This window comes from Cydia pomonella, chromosome 1 (assembly GCF_033807575.1).
Source record: "Cydia pomonella isolate Wapato2018A chromosome 1, ilCydPomo1, whole genome shotgun sequence".
In the NCBI taxonomy this organism is placed as follows: domain Eukaryota; kingdom Metazoa; phylum Arthropoda; class Insecta; order Lepidoptera; family Tortricidae; genus Cydia; species Cydia pomonella.
The window spans coordinates 30943050-30966338 of record NC_084703.1 but is presented as its reverse complement, the minus strand read 5'-3'; the positions used below and the strand labels follow the sequence as shown (position 1 = coordinate 30966338).

Genomic DNA, 23289 nt, shown 5'->3' with positions numbered 1-23289 from the left:
ACTAGAGTAACTTGGCCTCTAGTAAGAATACTTATTATGAATCTTGGGGTCTGTGCTGGACATTGTGCGCTACGCCACTACCCGCCGCGCCGTGCCGTGTCTACTCTTACTGAACAGAACGCGTCAAGACAATGGAGGGATTCAAAGCAAACTGCTTTGTTTTACCTACGCTTTCGCCGGCGGTACTCACTGCTAAACCACAACTTCAAAAGTTGCCTGGTTCTGTTTAGTGTGTAGTGTATCTACGGGAAGTTATTTTATAAATAACTAACTTACCCCATTTAGGACATACAGTAGAGTCCGGTTAGTACGACTTGGCATATAATAACCAACCGTTTTTAGCGACGTAAGTACAGGCACATGTTTGGTTTTAGTATGAACTACTGTGAAAGTACAACTGTATATTACGACTCCGCTTAGAATAACCGACCGCTTTTAACGACAGAAATTCATACAAAATTCGTCCGGTAAAACCGGTAACAACGACGAGATACGTACATTTCACTAAAAAAAGTCGGTGAGTAGTTTACTCTGTTGCGCGCACCCAACCCAACTCTCTGCCCCCGTTGCCTACACACAAGATGAAAAAGTGGCTGTGACAGAATCGGACAGACAGACGGACATGACGAATCTATAAGGGTTCCGTTTTTTGCCATTTGGCTACGGAACCCTAAAAAGTCCTGTGACTTTTCTTAGCATTGTTTTTAATATGTTTGTTTGTGTCAAATTTAAAATTGCAAACTAAATAAAACCCACTTCTCAATATTCAATTGATCTTGAACTCCACATACGTATACATATGTAAGTTGAGTAACAACGAAATATTTTGGTATCATCGAGCTGATCTGATGAACACGGGAGCCGGCCATAGGAACTGTGTGATAAAAAACGCAAAATAAATGAGCTTGGGTTTGGTAGAATTGTCTCGATGAGTATTAGTTGCCTGTTAATTAAAAGTAGAAGTCAGTGATACAGAGGCGTCTCAAAAATGGTTGTCATCCTGATAAGACCCCCAAGAATTGCAATTTTTAATTTTATGGTAGTAGGTACTCAATTTGCGGGTGATGAGTGAGTACGCGTACAAATGTAGCTTCTTCCAAATAAACAAGTATCTCCATTAAAGACAAAATGTGGTAATATAAAATTCGTTTTTAATTGCGTGGAATTCTGACGTCTCCTGGTGATGGCAGGCAAAAAAATACTCCTTAAATTTGTAGTGGGAATTACAAACCTAAATAAAACATTGGAAATACATTTGGACATGATTATTTTTACTTACAATCATCATAACATAATACTTTATTCGTGAAAACAAAGGTACTTAGTATAATTTTAAAGTGCACTATTTGGTCATGAGAAAATATCAGGTATTTTTCTAGGGTGAAAAATAATTGTTAATGGTATCATTCTAATGACTTTCATGTTTCGTAAACCTTTGGACTAAAATCATATTTTTATACCTTGTATTATCTCGTCTCGTTTGTAACAAAAAATAATGTTCTATTTTGGAGAAATCGCGAAACGTCTGGTTGACCTAACTGGTGACCGAAGAGCTGGCGGCTTCCTCGCACAACGTATCAGTATTGCGATACAACGAGGAAATGCCGCCAGCATCCTTGGTACAATGCCTCAAGGGCTTATTCTAGATATAAGCTAGTTATAGTAACCATCTGTATATATCCATTATGTATATTGTTATTGTCAATCAAAATAATTAAATTTGATTGTATGTTCAAGTGAATTAGTTTATACCGTGGCAGCTCCAGCTATTCTCCATACGTACCCTCTTTTTAGTATATGCCCAGTGGCATATACTTCTGATATGATCACATTTGTTATGATTATGATAAGTGTCAATGCTTAAAATTGTTGTCTTTATTTGTATTTTCCTAAAAGCAAACAATATCATTGATTGAGTTTTATCCAGCGCGACGGAGGCAGCGGCGATCGGCGGCCATAGGTGGGCACGAAAGGCTGCCTGTTTCTAAAACTTTTTATTCTTTATATCCTGCTATGCTATTATTGCTATTGCTACCTTAAGGTTGTCTGAAATAAATACCAATTTTACTGGTGCCACGTCCAACATAGGGGCGTTTACCGTATTCTTGACAGTGAATGTTGTAATCTCCAAAATTAACAAAAAAAAGTACCATTCGATACGTTAAATACATTTTATCTACACACATATCATAAATCCTCTATGATGCCTTCTAAGTCCCTAAATAATGCCCAACATTACGATAAACTGCTTTTTTACAAGAAATTTTTTATATGTGGAAATTTTGTTATTGCTTCATAACTACATCAAAATCGATTTGGTTGACATTCAAATTTGAAACATCACTGAAAAAAAAGCAATGCGATTTGACCACTATTTTAATATCAGTCGACTTGCCTTTTTCTTCGAAATGAAATATCAATTGCATACAATTTTGACAAATCTCGCATGTTAGTTTGTATCGAATGATAAGGAAATAGTCTCTCGAAAAACAAAATTCAAAAAATCTACTGCAAGTAAGCCTCAAGGGCTCTTTTACTAGGCAATATAACATGTATAGTGACATGAAACATTCATAACAACATTTATAAATACAACAGCCAATACCTAGGTAAACATTACATTATAATAATCATAATAGAATTTTATGCAACAGTTGTATAAGAAGGGTCAAAAAAGGCGAGTGGCGTGAGTTACAATGTGAGCCGAAGCCGAAGGCGTAGGCGAACATTGCAAAGGAATACGCCACGAGCATTTTTTGACCTACTTATACAACGTTGCATACAATATTTTTCCTACGAGTCAACAAAAATAAATCTTAATTTAGGTAAACAAAGCAAAAGTATATAGCCTCTTGGCTACAACGTACGATCATACCTTGGCGCGCGAGCATACCTTGTTACGCGCCCAGCCACCCGCCCCGGGCCGCGGCCGGCCGGTCAGCGACACCTCGTAACTCATGAGGCCCTGGTACTTGCTACTTGCTAAATTAAATTTTTGGACAGTTTTTTCTCAATTTTGGCCACCGTAGCCTACGGTGACTAACAAGCAACGCTAAGCGGTCTTCGTAGTCTATGGGTGTTGCTATATTACGGGTGTCACAAGCGTGTTTCTGACTTATGAAGTAATTATTTTTACTATGCAACCAAATTAATATTTTGTAAGTTGGCAGCAATGCACTTAGTTTAAAACTGTATTCGTTTTGGTTTTGTTAGGTTGGTAGCCATTAATCGCAGTAACGTTATAGCGATTAAAAGCACAAGAGCTTTTATGAGGAATAGACAATATAGACTTTTCTTGAAACCTTTTATGTATGTTCTTATATTCGTGTTAATGAATGCATAAATGACAGATAACAGTAGAGGAGTAGAAAAAATAAATAATTACTACATTCAAAAATACATTAAATCTGGAGATGTAAAAGGTCCCCAGTCCCCAATGTCAGAGTATTAATACTAATAAGATTTGGAGGTGTAAAGTCGCTCCAAGTGTCAAAATAAACTTTATACTAAATAAAAAATCGCGTCAAGACTGTTAAGCTAGCAGTCTCATAAACGAATGCTACGGAATACATAACTAGTAGGTATTACTAGGTATGTACCAAGTCAAGTATATTATACAATATTACAGAGACGTAGAGTCTCTACGGCATAGTCTCTGAACTTAAAAAAACTACGGATGCGTGACATGCGTGAAAAAGTTTTCATTTACCGCCATTTGACGTACAGTTTACCTTTTAATTAGTTTTAAGTAAAAAAATGAATTTGTTTTGTTGTTTTTAACGTAACTACAGCAAAAGATACGCCTTCGTCTAAAATGAGCGATAAAAATACTTCGGAGACGCAAGTTCCGCCAAGAGAGCAACGATGCCCCAACGTTGGCTGTAATTTGGGTTAGTGAATATATCATAGAAAGTTTATAATATGCAGTCACATAAACTACTATTATTGGAAAATAGATTAAATAGATTGTATGACGTCACTTTAACTTCATCGGTTACCGAATCGGTTTCGTGTTTCGTGTTACAAAATATCTAATATTGCTTTTAATCAAAACATTTTTTTATTAAAATAACAATAGGTAACTAACTTCACATCAGGCGGGAGGGGTTTGCCACATGTTACCATGTAAGAAGGAGGGATCAATAAAAATTTAAAAAAAAAGTAAACCTACTTCAAAAATAATTAAATAAATTATCCTTGTTTAAGTATATGCGTTACCAACTCATATGTTTGAAGTCGGTGCCAAGCCAAATTTTGAAGCATACCATGGTTTTGGTGCGATTCGATAAGGATGCAGCTATATAAGTAAGTAGGCTATTGGAAGCGTACAAGGCGGGTGGTGGGGGAAGCCGGAACGATCACAGCGCTTGATGTGGCCAAATATGGCAAAAATGCTACGTGTGTTTCTGTCAATTCCCATACTAATCCGTTATCTTGTTCACGTTTTTTGCTTTAACATCATATTTACGATAAAAATAGGTCACGATAGCTGATAAATGGTAAACTGCAATAATACTGGACAAAACACTAATAGTAAACTTTATATAAAATATTACTAAAAAATAGGCTTTTGTATCATATAATATTATTCCAGGCTTACCAACGTAACGGCTAAACATTTTATCTAGTCTATGTGGACGCAGAGTTTTGCTTGGATGTTAATAAAATAGCATGGCTAATACAGAGTAACAACATTAGATAATTGTAATATAAGTTATAATGACAGTTACTGAAAGCCCGTCAGAAACATACTTCTGGCAAGAGTTGTCTGTCGTCTGTCACAACAAACATTGTGATAAGCAAAAGAACATATGTTTTAACATAAAATGAGTTGATTAAAACCTGTGAAGAAGGGCAAAACTTATACTTGAAAGCATCATACGTACCTATCCCCAGGAATCACGAAGTGGGCCATCAAAACATAATGAAACACACATTTTTTCATTGAATTTGTAACGAAACAACTACGAAGAAAATTAACCGAATAATATAAAATATACAGATAATTCTGACTATTTTCAGTAAAGCAGTCTAATTAAAAACAAAATGATTCCGCACATTAATAACTGTATTATAGTAAACATTTTTAAGGAATAATCTTTATTTTGTTGAGCTCATTATTTGACAGCTCCCCAGTAGTTGCGAACGCTAAGCGGCGCTGTCATCGCGAACGCTAAGCGGCGCTGTCATCGTGCACGCTCCCAATATATTCGATAAGGATGCGGCATATGTACAATACGTTCAATTGCCTTACACGACAGCAATGAACATACTTTCTGTAGGTATAATGAAGACACGGTCGAATCTTCTTAGCGCAGTCCGTACCATGTTTGTTGGTATATTAGTATAAATCCAATACGTTTATTTGCCGTCGTGATTTTTAAAGAGTTTTACTAATTTTCGAACTGTTCACAGCACAGAAGTGTGGAATTGAGACTGCGTTATTTCCAGTTCCTTATCCAGAGAACTTCATTTCATGATATAAAACCATTCAAGGAACGTCTTCAGGGCTTGAACTTTTTACCTTCATGCCAAATTTCACCTAAATCGGTTCAGATGTTTAGACGTGAAAAGGTAACAAGAAGACATACAGAATTAAATCCACGTTTATTACCTATTATTACAGTTGTAATGTGACTAATAGACATAAAGCTGATGATTTTTGACAGGTATTGTTACTATTTGGCTTGGCACCGACTTCAAACATATGAGTTGGTAAAGCTTAGGTATATTTAAAAAAGGATAATTTATGACATTATTTTTGAAGTCGTTTTTTTAAAAAATTTCAATTTTTAGTTTTAAGGGCTTTTGAGTGACTCGTGGTGCATGAATGAAAAGTACCAATCATGTTTACCATAATAAATTCTTTAACTTTGATAAATAATCAGGATTTTCCTAGAGTCCGTCTGAGAAATCATTCCTGCCACTATGTATTCTAAATCTATCCTCCGCCCGGCCACTGACCCAATCCCTCAACCCTCCGATCACTCAACCTCACAGCACATCAACCCCTGATCACTGAACCCCTCGATCCTGAACCGCCAAACCTTCGACCGCTAATCCCTGACCCCTCAACCCCAGACCCTTAAACTCCTAATCCTAACCCACAATCCCTCAACTTACAACCCCCTGACCCCTCAACTCCTATCCCCCCATTCCTCAACTCCCAACCTCTCAATCCCCGACCCATAAACTCACCGCCCCCCTCAACCTCTAACCTCTCAAACCCTGACTCGTCAAGCCCCAACCCTCAACCCCCAACCTCACACCTCCGTCTACCTTCACCACCACCGTCTACCTTCACCTCTCACACCTACCCCTCACCTCTTACATGAAAAATCATAATACACCCAATTATAAGAGGGAAGTTCCACATATCGCCCGTGGTCATCATAATCAGTAAGTAGACTTACCACGAGTTTGACACTGACATATTAGCGTAACTTACTTTCTATGCATCTCGCTCATACTGGTATCCTATTAGTGCGAGCGAGATATATAGAAAGCAAATTACGAACACGTCAGCTAATATGTAGAGTCAAACTCGCGGTAAGGCTACAGTTGCAGTACATCTTATTGGTCGTTTTCGAGAGGAAATGCTTGAGTTGCTTAAGAATAGAGTCAAAACACCATACATGTGCCTTTAAAAATTTAGGAGTTCCCTCAATTTCTCATGGATTCCATCATCAGATCAGACCGAAAAATATTATGGGACTACCTTAGACGTAACTCCTTACAAACAAAAAAAGAATTATTCAAATCCGACCACGGGTGTCGGAGTAATCGGTGAACATACGTCATTAAAAAAAAAACATCATTATCATAAAAAAAAATATCATCATCATCAGATCCACTTCATCAAATTATCATACACGTGCCTTTAAAAAATTAGGAGTTGCCTCAATTCCGCATGGATCCCATCATCAGATCAGAACCAAATTAAAATGGGGCCAACTTGGAGGTAACTCCATTCAAACAAAAAATAATTACTAAAACCGGATTACGGGTATCGGAGTAATCGGTAACATACATAAAAAAAACCGGCCAAGTGCGAGTCGGACACGCACAGGAAGGGTTCCGTGTCTATAAAAACGGTCACCCATCCAAGTAATGACCCCGCCCGACGTTGCTTAACATCGGTGATTGGATGAGAACCTCAAGATTGGAAAGAAATATTTATTTTATTCTTTATTTTTATTTTTAGTATTTGTTGTTATAGCGGCAACAGAAATACATAATCTGTAGAAATTTCAACTGGCTAACTATCACGGTTCATGTGATACAGCCTGGTAGTGGTGACAGACGGGCGGACGGACGGACAGCGAAGTCTCAGTAATAGGGTCCCGTTTGACCCTTTGGGTACGGAACCCTAAAAATAGCCACAATCCTTCTATGAAATTGAAGGCGGTTAAAAGATCATGAAATTCGTGTGACACAATTTATGGATGACCCTTAAATGACTTAAGGTAACATCACTATTTTTATTACGAGCTTAGTAGGTATAGGTAGTAGGTGGCCTAGCGATAAGAGCGTGCGACTTGCAATCCGGAGGTCGCGGGTTCAAATCCCGGCTCGTACCAATGAGTTTTTCGGAACTTATGTACGAAATATCATTTTGATATTAACCAGTCGGTTTTCGGTGAAGGAAAACATCGTGAGGAAACCGGACTAATCCCAACAAGACCTAGTTTATCCTCTGGGTTGGAAGGTCAGATGCCAGTCGCTTTCGGAAAACTAGTGCCTACGCCAAATCTTGGGATTAGTTGACAAGCGGACCCCAGGCTCCCATGAGCCGTGGCAAAATGCCGGGACAACGAGAGGAAGAAAGTAGGTAGAAGGTATGAATGTTATGTTTGTGATAGGTAACACTAAATATACAATAATAATAGGCGATGTTATCACACGAGCTTTGGCCCTGTACCATTCAGGATAAATTGTAAAAATACTTGCTCGGACTCCGGAGTTCGAAAAAATAATAGAAATGGCAACTTTCCATAAATAAATACAAGTCAGTCGATGTAGAACCATAACTAAACCATATCTTTCAACTAATATGTCGATTTTCACTCTCGAGACCATGGAAATAGTTGTAATGTTGTAATAATTTACACATTCTACAACTGTTACGATAAAATTGATGACTCGTCGCCACCAGGATATTCGATTATAGAATTCATTGTTCATATATTATTTAAAAAATAGATATTATATATACTTATATTCTTACCGAGCTGCAGAAACTTCGAGCCCTAAATATAACCTGTCCTATCATTACCTAATTAAGAAATATAGGTAAGTACGTAGTAAATACGTAGACTAAATCATGGGCATGATCAGCACCGGTAGTTAATACGCCAACAGATTATCTGTACATAAAATGATTGGGGCACGACGACGCGCAACGTCGTCCTTCACGGTTGCCAATTTAATTAATAGTGTAAAATCAATTTAGTAAACGTACTAGGTACGTACATGGACGTGAGTGAAGGATGTTTGGCGGAAGGCGCGGAAGCGTGACCGCGCGGTCGCGTTGACCCCAGCGGCGGCGCCGTTCGCGCTCCACTACCAACACCAACTGTGCTGTGTCATCATCTAAATATTTCCCATATTTTTACCAACTACTTTTTTTGTAAACGCATCTAAGTTCATGACAGTGTAAGTACTTTGAAGATGAAGTGGCTATAAGTATTAGAGGATAAGAGGATCAAATAAATAAGTATTTTTGGGGTTTGTACTTTGTAGTCACCTGGAAACTCTTAAAGTTTCGCCATGTCCGTCCGTCCGCCCGTCCGCGGCCTTGCTCCGTGATCGTTAGTGTTAGAAAGCTGCAATTTGGCATGGATACATAAATCATGCATGGCGAGAGAACGTTAAAATAATAACTTAAATAAATATTTAGGGAACCTTTCATAGTAAATGTTTTTTTTTTTCGATTTTTTGCAATGACCCATAAGTATCGTGTAGGTCTCTTAGGTCTTTTAAAACAAATATGGGTCTTCAAAAACCATTTTTTGATAAAGTCAATATTTTAGGAAATAATCGCTCCGAAAGAAAAACATGTGTCGGTCTCTTACCATAAACCATGGGTCCAAAAAATATGAAAAAAATTGTGAGACAAAAGCTTAGTAGGTAAGTAAATAGGTAATTTCAATGAAAACTATAGCAAACATGATAGGTGTAGCAGTTTTGAGTTATTGCAAAAATCTTCTTTTTTTTATTCGTAAAAAGACGTACAAAGCGCTGGCGCTGCTAAGGTACTCCCATTATGTTCACTAAGTAATAGTCCTCGTTTGACCTGAGGGCCTACCGCGAAAACCGAAATTCGTAAATTGCGGAGATCTTTCTCTTTTACTCTCACTAAGACGTGATTAGAGTGACAGAGAAAAATGCCCGCAATTGACGAATTTCGATTTTCGCGGTAGGCCCTCTGTTCGGACAGAATGGTAACTACGAAACCCTACACTGAGCATGGTCCGACATGCTCTAGGCCGATTTTTGATACAAGCTTTAATGGCCGAATACGGGTATGTGTAATATTTAGTGTCCGACCGAAATTTCGGTTTCGGTTTCGGCCAAGAAATCAAGTTTCGGCCCGAGTTTCGGTTTCGGCCAAAAACGGCCGAACCCTTCAGCCGCGCCGAAACTTACAACATCGTACCTTCGGGTCGCGCTCGGCTAACGTCGGGCGCGCTCGGCACGGCTGGCAATATGGCGTCGCTCGCCTGACTCCGCCGGCAACTACCTAAATCAGTGCGCTTTGCTGGTGTAGACGTGTCAATACGTGTTGTGTTACAATTTATTTGTAACACAAAGTAATGTTATTTGAAATAATGTATTTTTTTCACTTTATAGGGTAGTTAAATTTTCAAACAGAACCTCTGTAACTGTGCTGAAATTTCATTGTGATAAATCTTTGAAAGTAGAAACCTGTAATTATAGGTCGGCGAGATATTTATTTTAGAAAAAAACGGGCTTACTAACATTTTTTCGGCTTTTTAAGGACTTTTTTTTTATAAAAAGTTCGGTTTCGGTTTCGGCCGAAACTACAATGAAACCGAACCTTCGGTTTCGGGTTCGGTTTCGGCAAAATAACATGTTTCGGTCGGTCACTAGTAATATTTATTGCGAGGTCATACATTTACCACTAAACGCAAGTAGCATATAGATGAACTCGCAATAAACACTACTAATCAATGTGAAGGCCAGCTACACTTGTCCCTATGCCACTCTTATCCGTATTGTAAGCTAGTATTAATACACAAACACCAAAAATATTCTAAAACATGTAACTTTTACCCCCCAACCCCTTAAACTAGGGGATGGAAGTTGCATGAGACGTATGACACACATAACTTTTGTTTTGCCGATGAAGAGGTTGGTCAAATCTAGCCTTACGCATTGACATATATTTACGTTATGACAGATATTTAAGTCAATGGCCTTACGTTACGCCCTCGACAAGTCACGTTTTATCCAGGGGGCTTAGGTAAGGTAAAGGTTCGTAAGTTCGTGATAGTACGTTATTTCGTTGATTTTGTTTCTGGCGCGAATAATAAGCAATTTCAATATTTTTCATATAATTATACATAAGAAAATAACGGTTTTATTTAATCTCTTTAGAAAACCATGGACCAATATTTTAGTGCCTAAACTGAAAGTAATACGACGCTCGATAAGACGGCCGCGACCTGCCGCGATCAGCTGTGTTGTACGAGTATGCGTGCATTTTTTGTAACCGTAAATGTAAACTCATTCGAATAAAAGTTTCTGAGAGTATTTCTGTGGGTTCCTTAGTAATTTATTTAATATGAAAAAAAAAATGTATGCATAGAACCTTAAAATTGCAATGAATCGACTCACGAAATAGCGGTCATTTTATTTTTCGTGTGTCTCCTGTTTCGTGTCACTAACGAATCAAGGATTTTCTAGATATATTTTGATTGCTTGTGTATTAATATATCAACGAAGGTAATTTAAATATTAATTAGAAAACATATAATGTATTTCATGAAGTTTCGTATGAGCGAAATTCGGTATATGATTTTTTTACTAGAGTTCTCATAAAACGAGTTTGAATATGACCAGAGTTTACACTTTTAGGGTAAATTCACACAGTGCACAATTTTGTTTATAATTCAAATATTTTATTTATTTTTGTTTATGTTTATAACATATAAGATAGTTAATTATTAATTTAGGTACATTCAATATGATTGACTTAATTAAGTGCGGGAGTTTAAAAAAATCAGTACCACGAGGTAAGGTACTGCTTTTTTGTTACTTTTCCCCTACTTCGTGTCATATAAATCTATAGTCATACATAGGTAACACATACCAAAACAACTTACGTAATCGACTTAGAATCAGTACATTTCTGAGCTAGGAATCTTAACTTGTTGAGATTTTAGTTACATATTATATAATAATAATAATTCAGCCTATATACGTCCCACTGCTGGGCACAGGCCTCCTCTCATGCGCGAGAGGGCTTGGGCTATAGTACCCACGCTAGCCCAATGCGGATTGGGGACTTCACATACACCTTTGAATTTCTTCGCAGATGTATGCAGGTTTCCTCACGATGTTTTCCTTCACCGAAAAACTAGTGGTAAATATCAAATGATATTTTGTACACAAGTTCCGAAAAACTCATTGGTACGAGCCAGGATTTGAACCCGCGGCCTCCAAGCGGTCAGAAGCGGTGGTGGCAGAGTGGAAATGACGTCCGACTTACAATCCGGAGTTACATATTGGTTCTTTTTATTGTTTAGGGACATGCAGGCAAAAAAGAAATCCGTACAAAACATATAGAAACTAAAATCAATCAGTCATAAAGTAAAAAGTTAAAAATGACGGCTTACAATGCTTGCAAAGTTGTTTTAATTATTAAGTAGCTTGTAAGTAATGCTGAGTGGCCTAAGTAAGGACGAGATTGAAAAACTTGATTATATCACAATTGTATACAAATAATCAACCTAAATAAATAAACAAAATTAGGTTCGTAAGTACCTACTGAAAGAGAAGCTCGTGCGGCGAGCCGCGATTGATCAAATTTATTATACTTCACTTATGCGTTTCGTAATAAAGTCATTCGTATAGACTCAGTGAAAGGTATGCAATTATAGTTTAGTTTACGGAGTTCCAATAACACCATTTAAGTCGACGAGTATAGAAAATGTTTTAAGGTGGATCTCAATTTAACATATTTTTATTTATTTAGATAAAATCATTAACTTGACCTTACTTAAGTAGGTCAGCCTGTTAAATATGTATAATTATTATCAACAAATTATAATCAATTACTCTATAAAAATTGATACCGAAACAGGGGACACGAGTTCACGAACTTAGGAGCTGAGATGAATTTTATCACGAAATGGGAGCCAAATAAGAGGTTCACGAATAAATTCATATAAAAATAAGTTTTAACTTTAACTCTATAGTGTATACATTAAATTACTACCAAAGAATTAATCTAACTTACTCAAAAGATATTATCATGCTTAGTTATATAAAAAATATATACGAAACAGGGGACCTTTACCTTACCGTGAAAACCGAAATTCGCAAATTGCGGGGATCTTTCTCTTCTATCTCACTTAGACGCAATTAGAGTGACAGAGAAAAATGCTCGCAATTGACAAACTTCGATTTTCGCAGTTAAAGCCCTGGGCACACCTCACCTGCGCGATATGCTAGGGCGAGGACCAAGGACGCCAGCGTTCCGGCGCGCGCACGTCGTCCGCCTCCGCCACCATTACATCTCTTCGCTAAACAGTTACTCGACTCGACTGTGACTTCATTATTCCCTAAGTAATGTAACAACCCCGAAATAAAGTAATAAGTACTTTGTTTTTTAGAAATAGTAAAAATCGGTCGAATTCGCTCATGTCACTTTTTACAGGTATTTAAGGAAGATCTCGGAAAGTTTTCATAATTAGGTTATTATTTACGCGATGCATAAAATAAGAGCATATAAATTTTAAAATCGATTTCATAAATATCACACTGTTAGTACTTACCTACAGGAACTTTGTCGCCTGAAAGTAACCCCACCTATGCGTCAAATCCGGTAGTTCTAAACTAAAAGTTCCGGTAGTTTTCTGACTAGTTTATGATGTTAGCCCAATGAGTAATCCAAGTTAGTGATCTCGAACGCCGAACGCAACTATGAATTGATTCGATCTTTGAATCGAAAAAACCGCGCAAATTTCGTTTTTTTTTAGATTTGGGCGATTGTTTTTTTTTATAGTACGTCGGTGGCAAACAAGCATACGGCCCGCCTGATGGTAAGCAGTCTCCGTAGCAACGCCTACAACTACAGAGGAGTTACATGCGCGTTGCCGACCCTAACCCCCTCAGAAAATTCGAGTTTGTACGGGATAACGGTAGACAATTTCATAGAATGCTCCTTTATACGTCATATTTTCATAGAGGTTTGACGTTTAAAATAACATTTGCGCTACGTGTGCTATAAAAATCGTTGTAGACTTGTCTTGATCTGACTCAAGTTTTCGACATAAACCTTATCAATTTTCGAACTTGTATTCGTAGGGAAAGTATGTACAGTGAGTATGCACTTTTGTTTCCGGCGATGCCGCTTGGCACGATTGCTCCTGAGATCACACAAAGCTGATTTGGCCCGGTAACCAGGAGCAGGAAGATATATAGCAATAGCATTAATGGGAGCCTGGGGAACCGGCCCTTTCCCCCCTTTAGGGGGGCTAGGGACAATACGATCTCGATTTAACGGGCCAAATCAGCTTTGTTTGACCTTACCTAGGAACAATCGCGTCAAGCGGCGTCGCCTGAGACAAAAGTGCATAGGTACTCACTGCACTAACTTATGGCTCCTCTACACGATGGACCATCATAGTGGCCCACTAAGCTGGGCCAGCGTGTAGAGAGGGTAGTGGTGTCGGATGGCTTATGGCGCGCGGGATGGCGATGGGATGGCCGCGGTGTCGGTTTTTCGTCCGCACATCAAAGGCAGTGGACCAGCGATGGCTGTCCGCATCTACACGTGGCCCATCCCTCACAGTGTTGCCAGATCGTCCTAAAAGGGACGGTTTTCCGTCCCTTTTAATGCCACACCGTCCCTTTCCCGTCCCTTCCAAGCTACCGTCCCTTTTGGGCATCAAGTGCCTAGAATAATTATTAATTTCAAAGTGACGAATGACAATGTACTTTGCTACATGGTCAATAAATATCGTCCATCCACAGCGAATATCGAATGTGTAGCATTCGCTTATATATAGTTTTATAAAGCTTCATATCTCACTTTGTAGTAACCTATAGTGTTTGACAGGTGTACCAACATCAGAAATGTCACTTAAGTCTCCGCGTTTGTATCTAATCTACATCTCGCCTTAGTTTAGGTTACGTCGAGGACTGAAAACTTGAAAAGCGAGAGTCAAAGAGAAACACTGTGATCAAGGTCAAGTTTAAAGTTTTCCAAAATTATTTTGTTTTAAAGCGTTCATTCAGTTGAAAGTATAGAAACTCTCCTACAACTATTTGATCGATCGGACAAAGAAACGGCAAATTAAGGTAACGGCTTTTGGTGAATCCTATTGTATTTGAGTAAGTATTCAACAACAGACAATTAGTATATTTCTTCGTAATTATTTGGGTACAACTGCTATAATTTCATTATGTAGTTTGCATAGGGAATATAAACTTTTGAGAGATGATAATCTCAGACATTATCTCAGAGGAACATATCTAGAATATTTTGCGAGAGAAAACAAAGTTAACTAATAGTATCTGAATCAAATACATAGTCCAAATAGTGCCGCCGAACCTAGGTACATTTATAAAATGAATAAGTAAATGTGCCAGTTTTTATTTTTTTCTCAGATTTCGATTGATATGAAAAAAGCGAGCTGTACGTTCCATCTATGGACTGGGCGCTCGAGTATCCCTAAGAGAGAAATTTAAAGATGCAAGCATTCTTACCGTTGCATCTCAATACATACTTGAGAATATTATGTATGTTCGGAAAAACATTAACGAATTCAAGCTTAACAGTGATATCCATAACTATAACACTAGAAACAAGCATAAACTTGCTGTGTCCGCCCACCGCCTCCGTAAGGTTAGTACGTCTTTCGTCGGGAACTGTACACGTTTTTATAACAAAGTTCCCACTGATATAGTGAATTTGCCTCTTAACAAATTTAAGTCACACGTTAAGAGCTCTTTGTTAAGTAAGGCGTATTATGCTGTGAATGATTTCATAGATGATAAGGATGCCTTTAAGCCAGTAGCTTGATCTTGATAGTATGATAAAAATGTCAGTAATAGTGTTTTCGTTTTCTTCCTGTGAAATAACCATACTAGCGTCCAGTAGAACTGACACAAGAGAACATCATGTTCTCGTTTGATTGTATTATTTTAGTTTTGGACACTTAGAGACCTTATACAGCTCTAAGATTTTATTTTATTTTAAATTTTATTTTATTTTAAATTTTATTTTATTTTAAATTTTATTTTATTTTAAATTTCATTTTATTTTAATACCTATTTTAATGATTTGGACACTTAGAGACCTATACATCTCTAAGTCAATTTAAATTTATAATTTAGTTTTATAGGTAGGCACTCCTTATGAATAATATGTAGTCGCGTTTATGTGGCGCTATTCCGTCTTTAATGTAACTTACAAGCACAAATGTTGTATCTCACAATTTTTTTTATTATATTTATATTAATACAACCCGGCAGCTTGAACATGTCATGCTCGCTTAAAAGTCTTTACTTACGGTGGCGTCGTTGATCGGGTCGCCACTTTCCCGAATGAAGGTTGAGGGAGGCGATGGCTGAGATACACGTCATACTCGTGAACGGGTGCTGTTTGTGGAGACCGGTCTGTTTAAGCTTACGCGGGGTACAGGTTATGTTAAAGTATGTAACTTTACTTTTGAGTGACATTAACGTGAGACACTTCATTCGGTTCTTGTCTGTTTTAATTTTTTTGTCTTTTAATTATTTATATAAGAATTCAAGCCTTGGCGACCCTCTACATCTCTAAGGATAATTTAATATATATTTTTATATTTTATCTCTGACACTTAGAGACTTATACATCTCTAAAGAATTTTAGTATTTTATGGTTTTATTTTTTTATCATAGTTTTTTTTGTGTAATTTGACATTTAGAGACAGTATACATCTCTAATAAAGTATTTATTATTTCATAGATTCGATATTTGTAATTGTTTTTTTTTTTAATTTATTGTTTGTAAAAATGGACATGTAAAAGTGCCCCTGTGGCCTATTTGCTGAATAAATGTTTGATATTTGATATTTGATTGGTAGGTTTAGGCTTCCCATTCTGATCAGAATAAACACGAAATCTCAATTAAGGACAAAAAATATGTATGTATTTTCCCTTTATGTACAGAAATTCTATACGTTTTCGTAACTCGCTAGAATATTTTTGAGGACACGGTGGCGCTCGAGTTGTACAGATAACGGAACTATATACAAGGTGCCCGTGAGCATTGCGAGACATTTTAACTAAGTATTCCTGGTTATATTTAGAAACTAAAATGTCATATAAGATTTTCTGGATTAGGCCTAGTTTCAGAGATAATTAAATGTTTTTCGAAATCATTCTTTCACCATTAGTCGGTACAAACCAATTTTGACTGCGGTATTGCCACTTTGAGGTCTAGTCTGGACATACCTATTGATTGACATCGAAAAATTAAAAAAATGTATTCGAGAGGCTAATAAAAATAAAACTTTTTAATTAATTTTAGGTTATGTTTATCAATAAAAATTACGTTTTATGTATAAGGGAAAAAAAAACAAAAACTTTTTTTGTCGAATTTCACAAAAAGTCTTGTAACATTTTTTGCTTCTGTTGCCATCAGGAAAGCACCGTTAAAATCTCTCGCAATGCTCACGGGCATCTTGTATAAGTATCCAAAAACTTAAATCAAAATCTGAGAAAAAAAAAAAAAAAACGAAAACAACATTAAATATTTATGTATTTTTTGTTTGTTTAATGCCATATTTAATGTAGTTTTCGTTTTTTAGATATATAGATAGGTTAATAGATAGGTAATATGAAATAGTTTGTTTTGCTCTGTCCATAAATCTAGTATTAAGTATGGATTGGGCATGAGTGGTGGGAAGAACTGATAGAACGGGATAGTCTTATGTATCTTTCAGTAGGATTAGCGAAAAAGCTATATTATTGTTTGTCCTTGTCAGTCTCACTTTTTTTTTTAATTCCCCACCTTAATTGTTTTAAACATATATTGAGATACACTAACTAGGTATGATAAAATATTCAAAGTTCGTTTTCGTCCCATTGTCATAAAAACCGTCCCTTTTCAGATTACACACCGTCCGAAATTGGAGATATGCGCTGGCAACACTGATCCCTCAGTGCGTGCTCGAACGCGGTCGAGTGAGTACGTTCGTGCTGTGTATTATTTTGATTAAAAATGACGAGTATGTGGCCGCATCACGAAAGAATAAAGTTTTTAGAGTTATATCGGGGAGAAAGCGTAACATGGAACCCCAAACATAAAGACCAAAACTATAGAAATAAGGTAGCAGGGTATTTAAAAAAAAAGATTTCATAACAAATAGTGCACGAATTAATTAGAGGATTAGGAAAATTACTTATACATTACGCAGACATCTGTATATACAGTACATTCACAATTTAAATAAATAAATATACCAATAATAAAAGAAATTAATATTAGATAGGTACCTACATATCTAAATATACATACATAAATTATACCTACATATCTAAATATACATAAATATTATATACCTACACAGCGGCACATTAAGGAAGAGACAAGTAATGATTTTTAGTAGGGTTTCAAAGCTTTGAAGAGTTTATTGCACAAAAAATTGACAACCTGTGTGGCCTAGTGGGTAGTGACCCTGCCTATGAAGCCGACGGTCCCGGGTTCAAATCCTGGTAAGGACATTTATTCGTGTGATGAGCATGGATATTCGTTCCGGAGACATGGATGTCTTCTATGTATTTAAGTTTTTATACATATGTATATAATATGTATATCGTTGTCTAAGTACCCACAACACAAGCCTTATTGAGCTTACTGTGGGACTTAGTCAATTTGTGTAATACTGTCCCATAATAAGTAGTTTATTTATTTATTTATTGCGATAGATAGATAACATCCACCATAATCTTCTACGTCATTTTTTTTAATTACTTTATTATTGTGCAGATTAAGAAAAGGTTGGTACGTGGCGTATAAATAAATTGCTGCAGCGGCTAATGCTCCCACGTCCATCTTGGAAAACGAATAAATCGCAACTGAATGTCGCCATCGTGTAGTGGCGTGTCAGCCATCGCATGGCCATCTCGCTGGGCCAGCGCTGGGCCATCGTGAAAAGGAGCCATTAGCCTACGAATTCAAATTAGAAAAAAATATAAACTTTGAAAGGCTTCTCGCATTGTAGCAAATTTAGTCTACTTTATAAACGTCCTGAGAAGGCACGATCAAAAACTAGAGGCAAACCGAGATAAGTTGGCAGCGATTTTGATAGCCCAGATGGTGCACATCAACGTGAAACTTCTATGAAATTATGACGTTTACTTGACGAGTCTTGCACCGTCTGGGCTATCAAAACCGCTGCCAACAATAGAGCCAATTCTAATCTCGTATTGTAGAAAATTTAGTCTACTTTAAAAACGACCTGAAAAGGTACTATCAAAAACTAATAGTTCCCTTAGGGTTAATGCATTTTCCCGGTTTATTCGATTTTTGACAAATTTGCATTCGGCGCTCGAGGTCACAATAGATTATTACACTTGGATTATTCATTGGGCCAACATAATAAACAAGTCTGCAAAAAAATCAGAACTATCAAGATTTGATTGTAATTAAAAAGAAAGTGGTAAATACCTAAAAGTTTACTTATAGTAGTTCGCCAGGCCAGTGGTGAGGTAGTCAATAATAGTATTTTATGCAACAGTTGTATAAGAAGGGTCAAAAAAGGCGAGTGGCGTGAGTTACAATGTGAGCCGGAGCCGAAGGCGTAGGCGAACATTGTAAAGGAATACGCCACGAGAATTTTTTGACCTACTTATACAACGTTGCATACAATATTTTTCCTACGAGTCAACAAAAATAAATCTTAATTTAGGTAAACAAATTACAGCAAAAGTATATAGCCAAGACGCGCGAGCATACCTAGTTACGCGCCCGGCCCGCCCCGGGCCGCGGCCGGCTGGTCGGCGACACCTCCTCGTAACTCATGAGGCCCTGGTACTTGCTATTTGCTAAATTAATTTTTTGGACAGTTTTTTCTCAATTTTGGCCACCGTAGCCTACGGAGACTAACAAGCAACGCTAAGCGGTCTTCGTAGTCTATGGGTGTTGCTATATTACGGGTGTCACATGCGTGTTTCTGACTTATGAAGTAATTATTTTTACTATGCAACCAAATGAATATTTTGTAAGTTGGCAGCAATGCACTTAGTTTAAAACTGTATTCGTTTTGGTTTTGTTAGGTTGGTAGCCATTAATCGCAGTAACATTATAGCTTATAAAAGCACAAGAGCTTTTATGAGGAATAGACAATATAGACTTTTCTTGAAACCTTTTATGTATGTTCTTATATTCGTGTTAATGAATGCATAAATGACAGATAACAGTAGAGGAGTAGGAAAACGCTATAAATAGCTCAGCTCCGTGGTTGACGAACCCCTGCTCCGTGCCTTCTTACCCACGACGGAGCCTTCTTTGGAAGGATGACTCATGCGACGACGAGCCGTCCAGCCTCGTGTGTGGGCTGCTATTCGGTCAACTAATATTACGTAAATGTTGCTTCAAATTACCTTACCAATTATGAACCTACTTACCTAAAATAATACCTGCAATGATTGGGACTGACAGTCGGGTACATCGGATCTGCTTTTGTACAGTCAGCATCAATCTACCATTTTGTAACAGCTTAACAAAAAGTAAGGTTTCTATATGCAAAACAATTAAGACGGCAAAATATATACTTTTGAGAGTGAATTTAAAAAATTTATCGATATTTAGAAAAGTTATCAGTAATATCAGATATTTTAGGCGCCTTGTTTCATCCGCTACTATTGATGCTAACTGTACGGGTAACAAAGTAGGTAGGTTAGGTATACTTCTAATGTAGGCACTCACTACTTATGTTGCGGTCGTCGGTCCCGTACTTGCGGATGGCCACGGAGACGGCCTGCTCGATGCTGCGCACGTACACACCCGCCTGCGGCGTCATCGGCGTGAAGTCGCGCTGGCGCGGCTCGAACACGTCACGGATGCCCAGCTACAACAAACATCGCATCCATTATTTAACACACAGATAAAAAGGTATTTCGACCCATGAGACAATAAAATATTACTTTCAATATTAATATGAGGAAACAACAGTAGTCTTACCACGAGTTTGTCACTGACAAGACACTGACTTATGGCATATTAGAACATTAGTACGAGCGAGATGCATAGAAAGTAAGTTACGCACACGCTAGCGAATATGTCAGTCTCATGTTGGCGACAAGCTCGTGGTAAGGCTACTAATCACATCAACTGCAAGATATAGTATTTATAGAATCGCAGTGACGTGCTTCACGCGAATCTTTTTTGTTTACAAAACAGTTGCGTCTTTTACGTCACCGGTGTGGTGTCTGCCATAAGATCTCCGTGTAATATTTTTTGCGATTTTTACGCAGATCAATTTACGGTGCGTCAGCGTATTTTAAGCAGCGGTGTGGGGAGCATGCGTCAAAAACGGTACGCATACGACGCGTCACTGCGATTCCGTATCGTGACCGTTTTTTAAGCTGCGGTCTGGTCGCACCTTTAAATTAAAAACCAATACGAAAAGTTTACCGCCACGCGACTTATAACATATAAGGCCGTTTCAACAAGCAAACAATCGTGTCATTAATCAATTTCCACCTCTCTTCAATTACCTTTTGTAAGTCAGCAGTAAGCGTGACATGACCTTTGACAGTAAAGCTGGGCAGCGTGGCGCGCACTTGGCGCGGGCGCAGCGCGGCGTACACGTCGCGCAGGTCGGAGTGGCGTGCCAGGCGGGCCAGCAGGCGCGCCAATTCGGCCGGGTGCGCGCGCTCCGGCAGCAGCGCCAGCAGGTAGTAGCGCTCGCTGTCCAGCGGCAGGCGCAACGCCGCCGCCTCCAGGTGCGGTAGGTACGCGTGCTCCAGCACTGCGTTGTATTGCATGTAAGACACCTGCAGTGTACACACCCACTATCTATACTTACAAATACAAATACAAATACAAAATACAAAATTCTTTATTTCCTTAAAAAACACATGGCCATGATTTAGGGGATGGAGCCGCCCGGTAAGCAAAGAATTGCCTGTGTTGGGCGGCACCGCTCTTCCCTACGTTAACAACAAAACAACAAGTAAATTATTTATACAACATATGAAAACCTAAAAATCTAAAAATATAATTTATAAATATTTAATATTCTTATAAATTAAGTAATCAATTTGAAGACTTATTTTATTGTATTATAAATATAACTAACTTAAATATGAAATACTTACACACATCATTTCAATTTACATACTCTTAATTATCTTTTTTTAAATAGTGTACCCTATACGGCTACCACGACTTTAACACTGACATATTCGCTAGCGTGAGCGTAACTTACTTTTTATGCATCTCGCTCGTACTGACACATTAGTGCATGCGAAATGTATAGAAAGTAATGAATGCAGATTTTAGCGAATATGTCAATTTCACACTGATAAGACAGACGTGATAAGGCTACTAATCTGGCATTGTTTTAGAATATTTGAGTAGTTGTGCATTTTATAAGAACAAAATAGATACCTAATTGCTCTCAAAGTTGAACATTACATCAACGGATAGTCGTAGCTACATCAATTTATAAAATTAAATTTAAGATCGTACCTACAGTACTCGTAATAGTGGTTATCAATAGCTTGATTTACTGACCTGAACACTTTTCAATCCATTTGCCAAAAACATTTGGTCATTCCCAATATTAGGATTATTCTGTACAGGTATCGGTATATCAAATCCTCTGTAGATTACGTTTTCGTGTATATACGGTGGATTCGTAAAAATAAAATTAACAATAGATTTTTTACGGCGCTCTAGCGTTTCCACGGTGGATTCAATATTTTCTGTTGTTCTAATAGTTTCTGTAGTTTCGAAAGCACCAGTACTAAGCTGCTCCGTAGTTTCGGATTCCAGTACTTGTGTGGTAGTGGTGCCGTCAACTGCGACAGAGGTTGACAACTGACCACTTATCGATGGCTTCTCTAATTCTTCATTCATTAAAAATGTTGATGATTCAGACGTGGAAGAAATTAGACCAGTCGTCACTTCAATATCAACAGAATTTGCCATTGCTGCTGTCGACGTTGTACTGTCAATCATTGTAGACTGTGCATTTTCGGTGACTCGCTCAGTGTTAGTTGTGTCTATGTTAGTAGAGGTTGTACTGGTCGAGTCTACAGTGGTCGTACTAGTAGTAGTTTCCGTTTGTGCTGATGTACTAAAAAGCGTAGTACTCTCAGCATTAGGCGCTGCTGAATTGCCAGTGGTTGGCGACGAAGTGGGCATTCGGATGTCAACGTCGCTGATAGTTTCCGCATTAGGGTTGGTAGTTGTTTCGGCGGCCGAGGTGGACAGGTCCTCGCGAGCCAGCGTGCTCGGAGCGGCCGTGGTGGCGGGCGCGGCGGTGGCGGGCGCGGCGGTTGTGGCCGCTGTGCCGTCCCCGTTAGTTGGTGTCGACGACACATTTGTTTCATTGTTTGCAGGTGTAGTCGGCAACTGGTCGTTGTCCAAATCAAATCCATAAAATCGTAATATTTTTTTGTAACTTTCATTAAATGTTACGTTCTCGTTGTTTAATGCCAGTCCCGCGAGAAAACCTTCTTCTGGAACAAAATATGTCTGGAAAAAAGGTAAACTAAATGAATCCTTCTCTTCTTCACCTATGGTCCCCACGCAGCCGTAAGCATTGGCATTTTAATAAGAAGATCAGCCGATCATATTCAATTTTTGTTTCATGTGTGGAGTATAATAATATATATATATATATTTTAAATGTAATGTCTAAACTAAGAAGCAGCTCACAAAATACACTTTACCTAGGTGTTCCAAATTTCGTTAACATATATTTTTCATATATAGTTTGCAACTAAAATAGCTGTGACATACAGACAGACATGACGAAACTATAATGTGTCAAAGTCTAGTGAAAGGTGCCACGCGACACCGTGTAATAAGGAATTTTT

General features: G+C 37.9%; 1 protein-coding gene across 1 annotated transcript in view; it reads right to left on the bottom strand.

Moving 5' to 3' along the window:
- The window catches only part of LOC133519366 (uncharacterized), a 36477-nt gene that overhangs the window by 1301 nt on the left and 11887 nt on the right, over positions 1-23289 (bottom strand). Inside the window, exons 2-4 of the mRNA XM_061853415.1 lie at positions 21980-22945; positions 20959-21237; positions 20168-20309 (exon numbers count right to left, since the gene is read on the bottom strand). Coding sequence (XP_061709399.1) covers positions 20168-20309; positions 20959-21237; positions 21980-22945 — 1387 coding nt within the window. The remainder of the gene's footprint in view (positions 1-20167; positions 20310-20958; positions 21238-21979; positions 22946-23289) is intronic.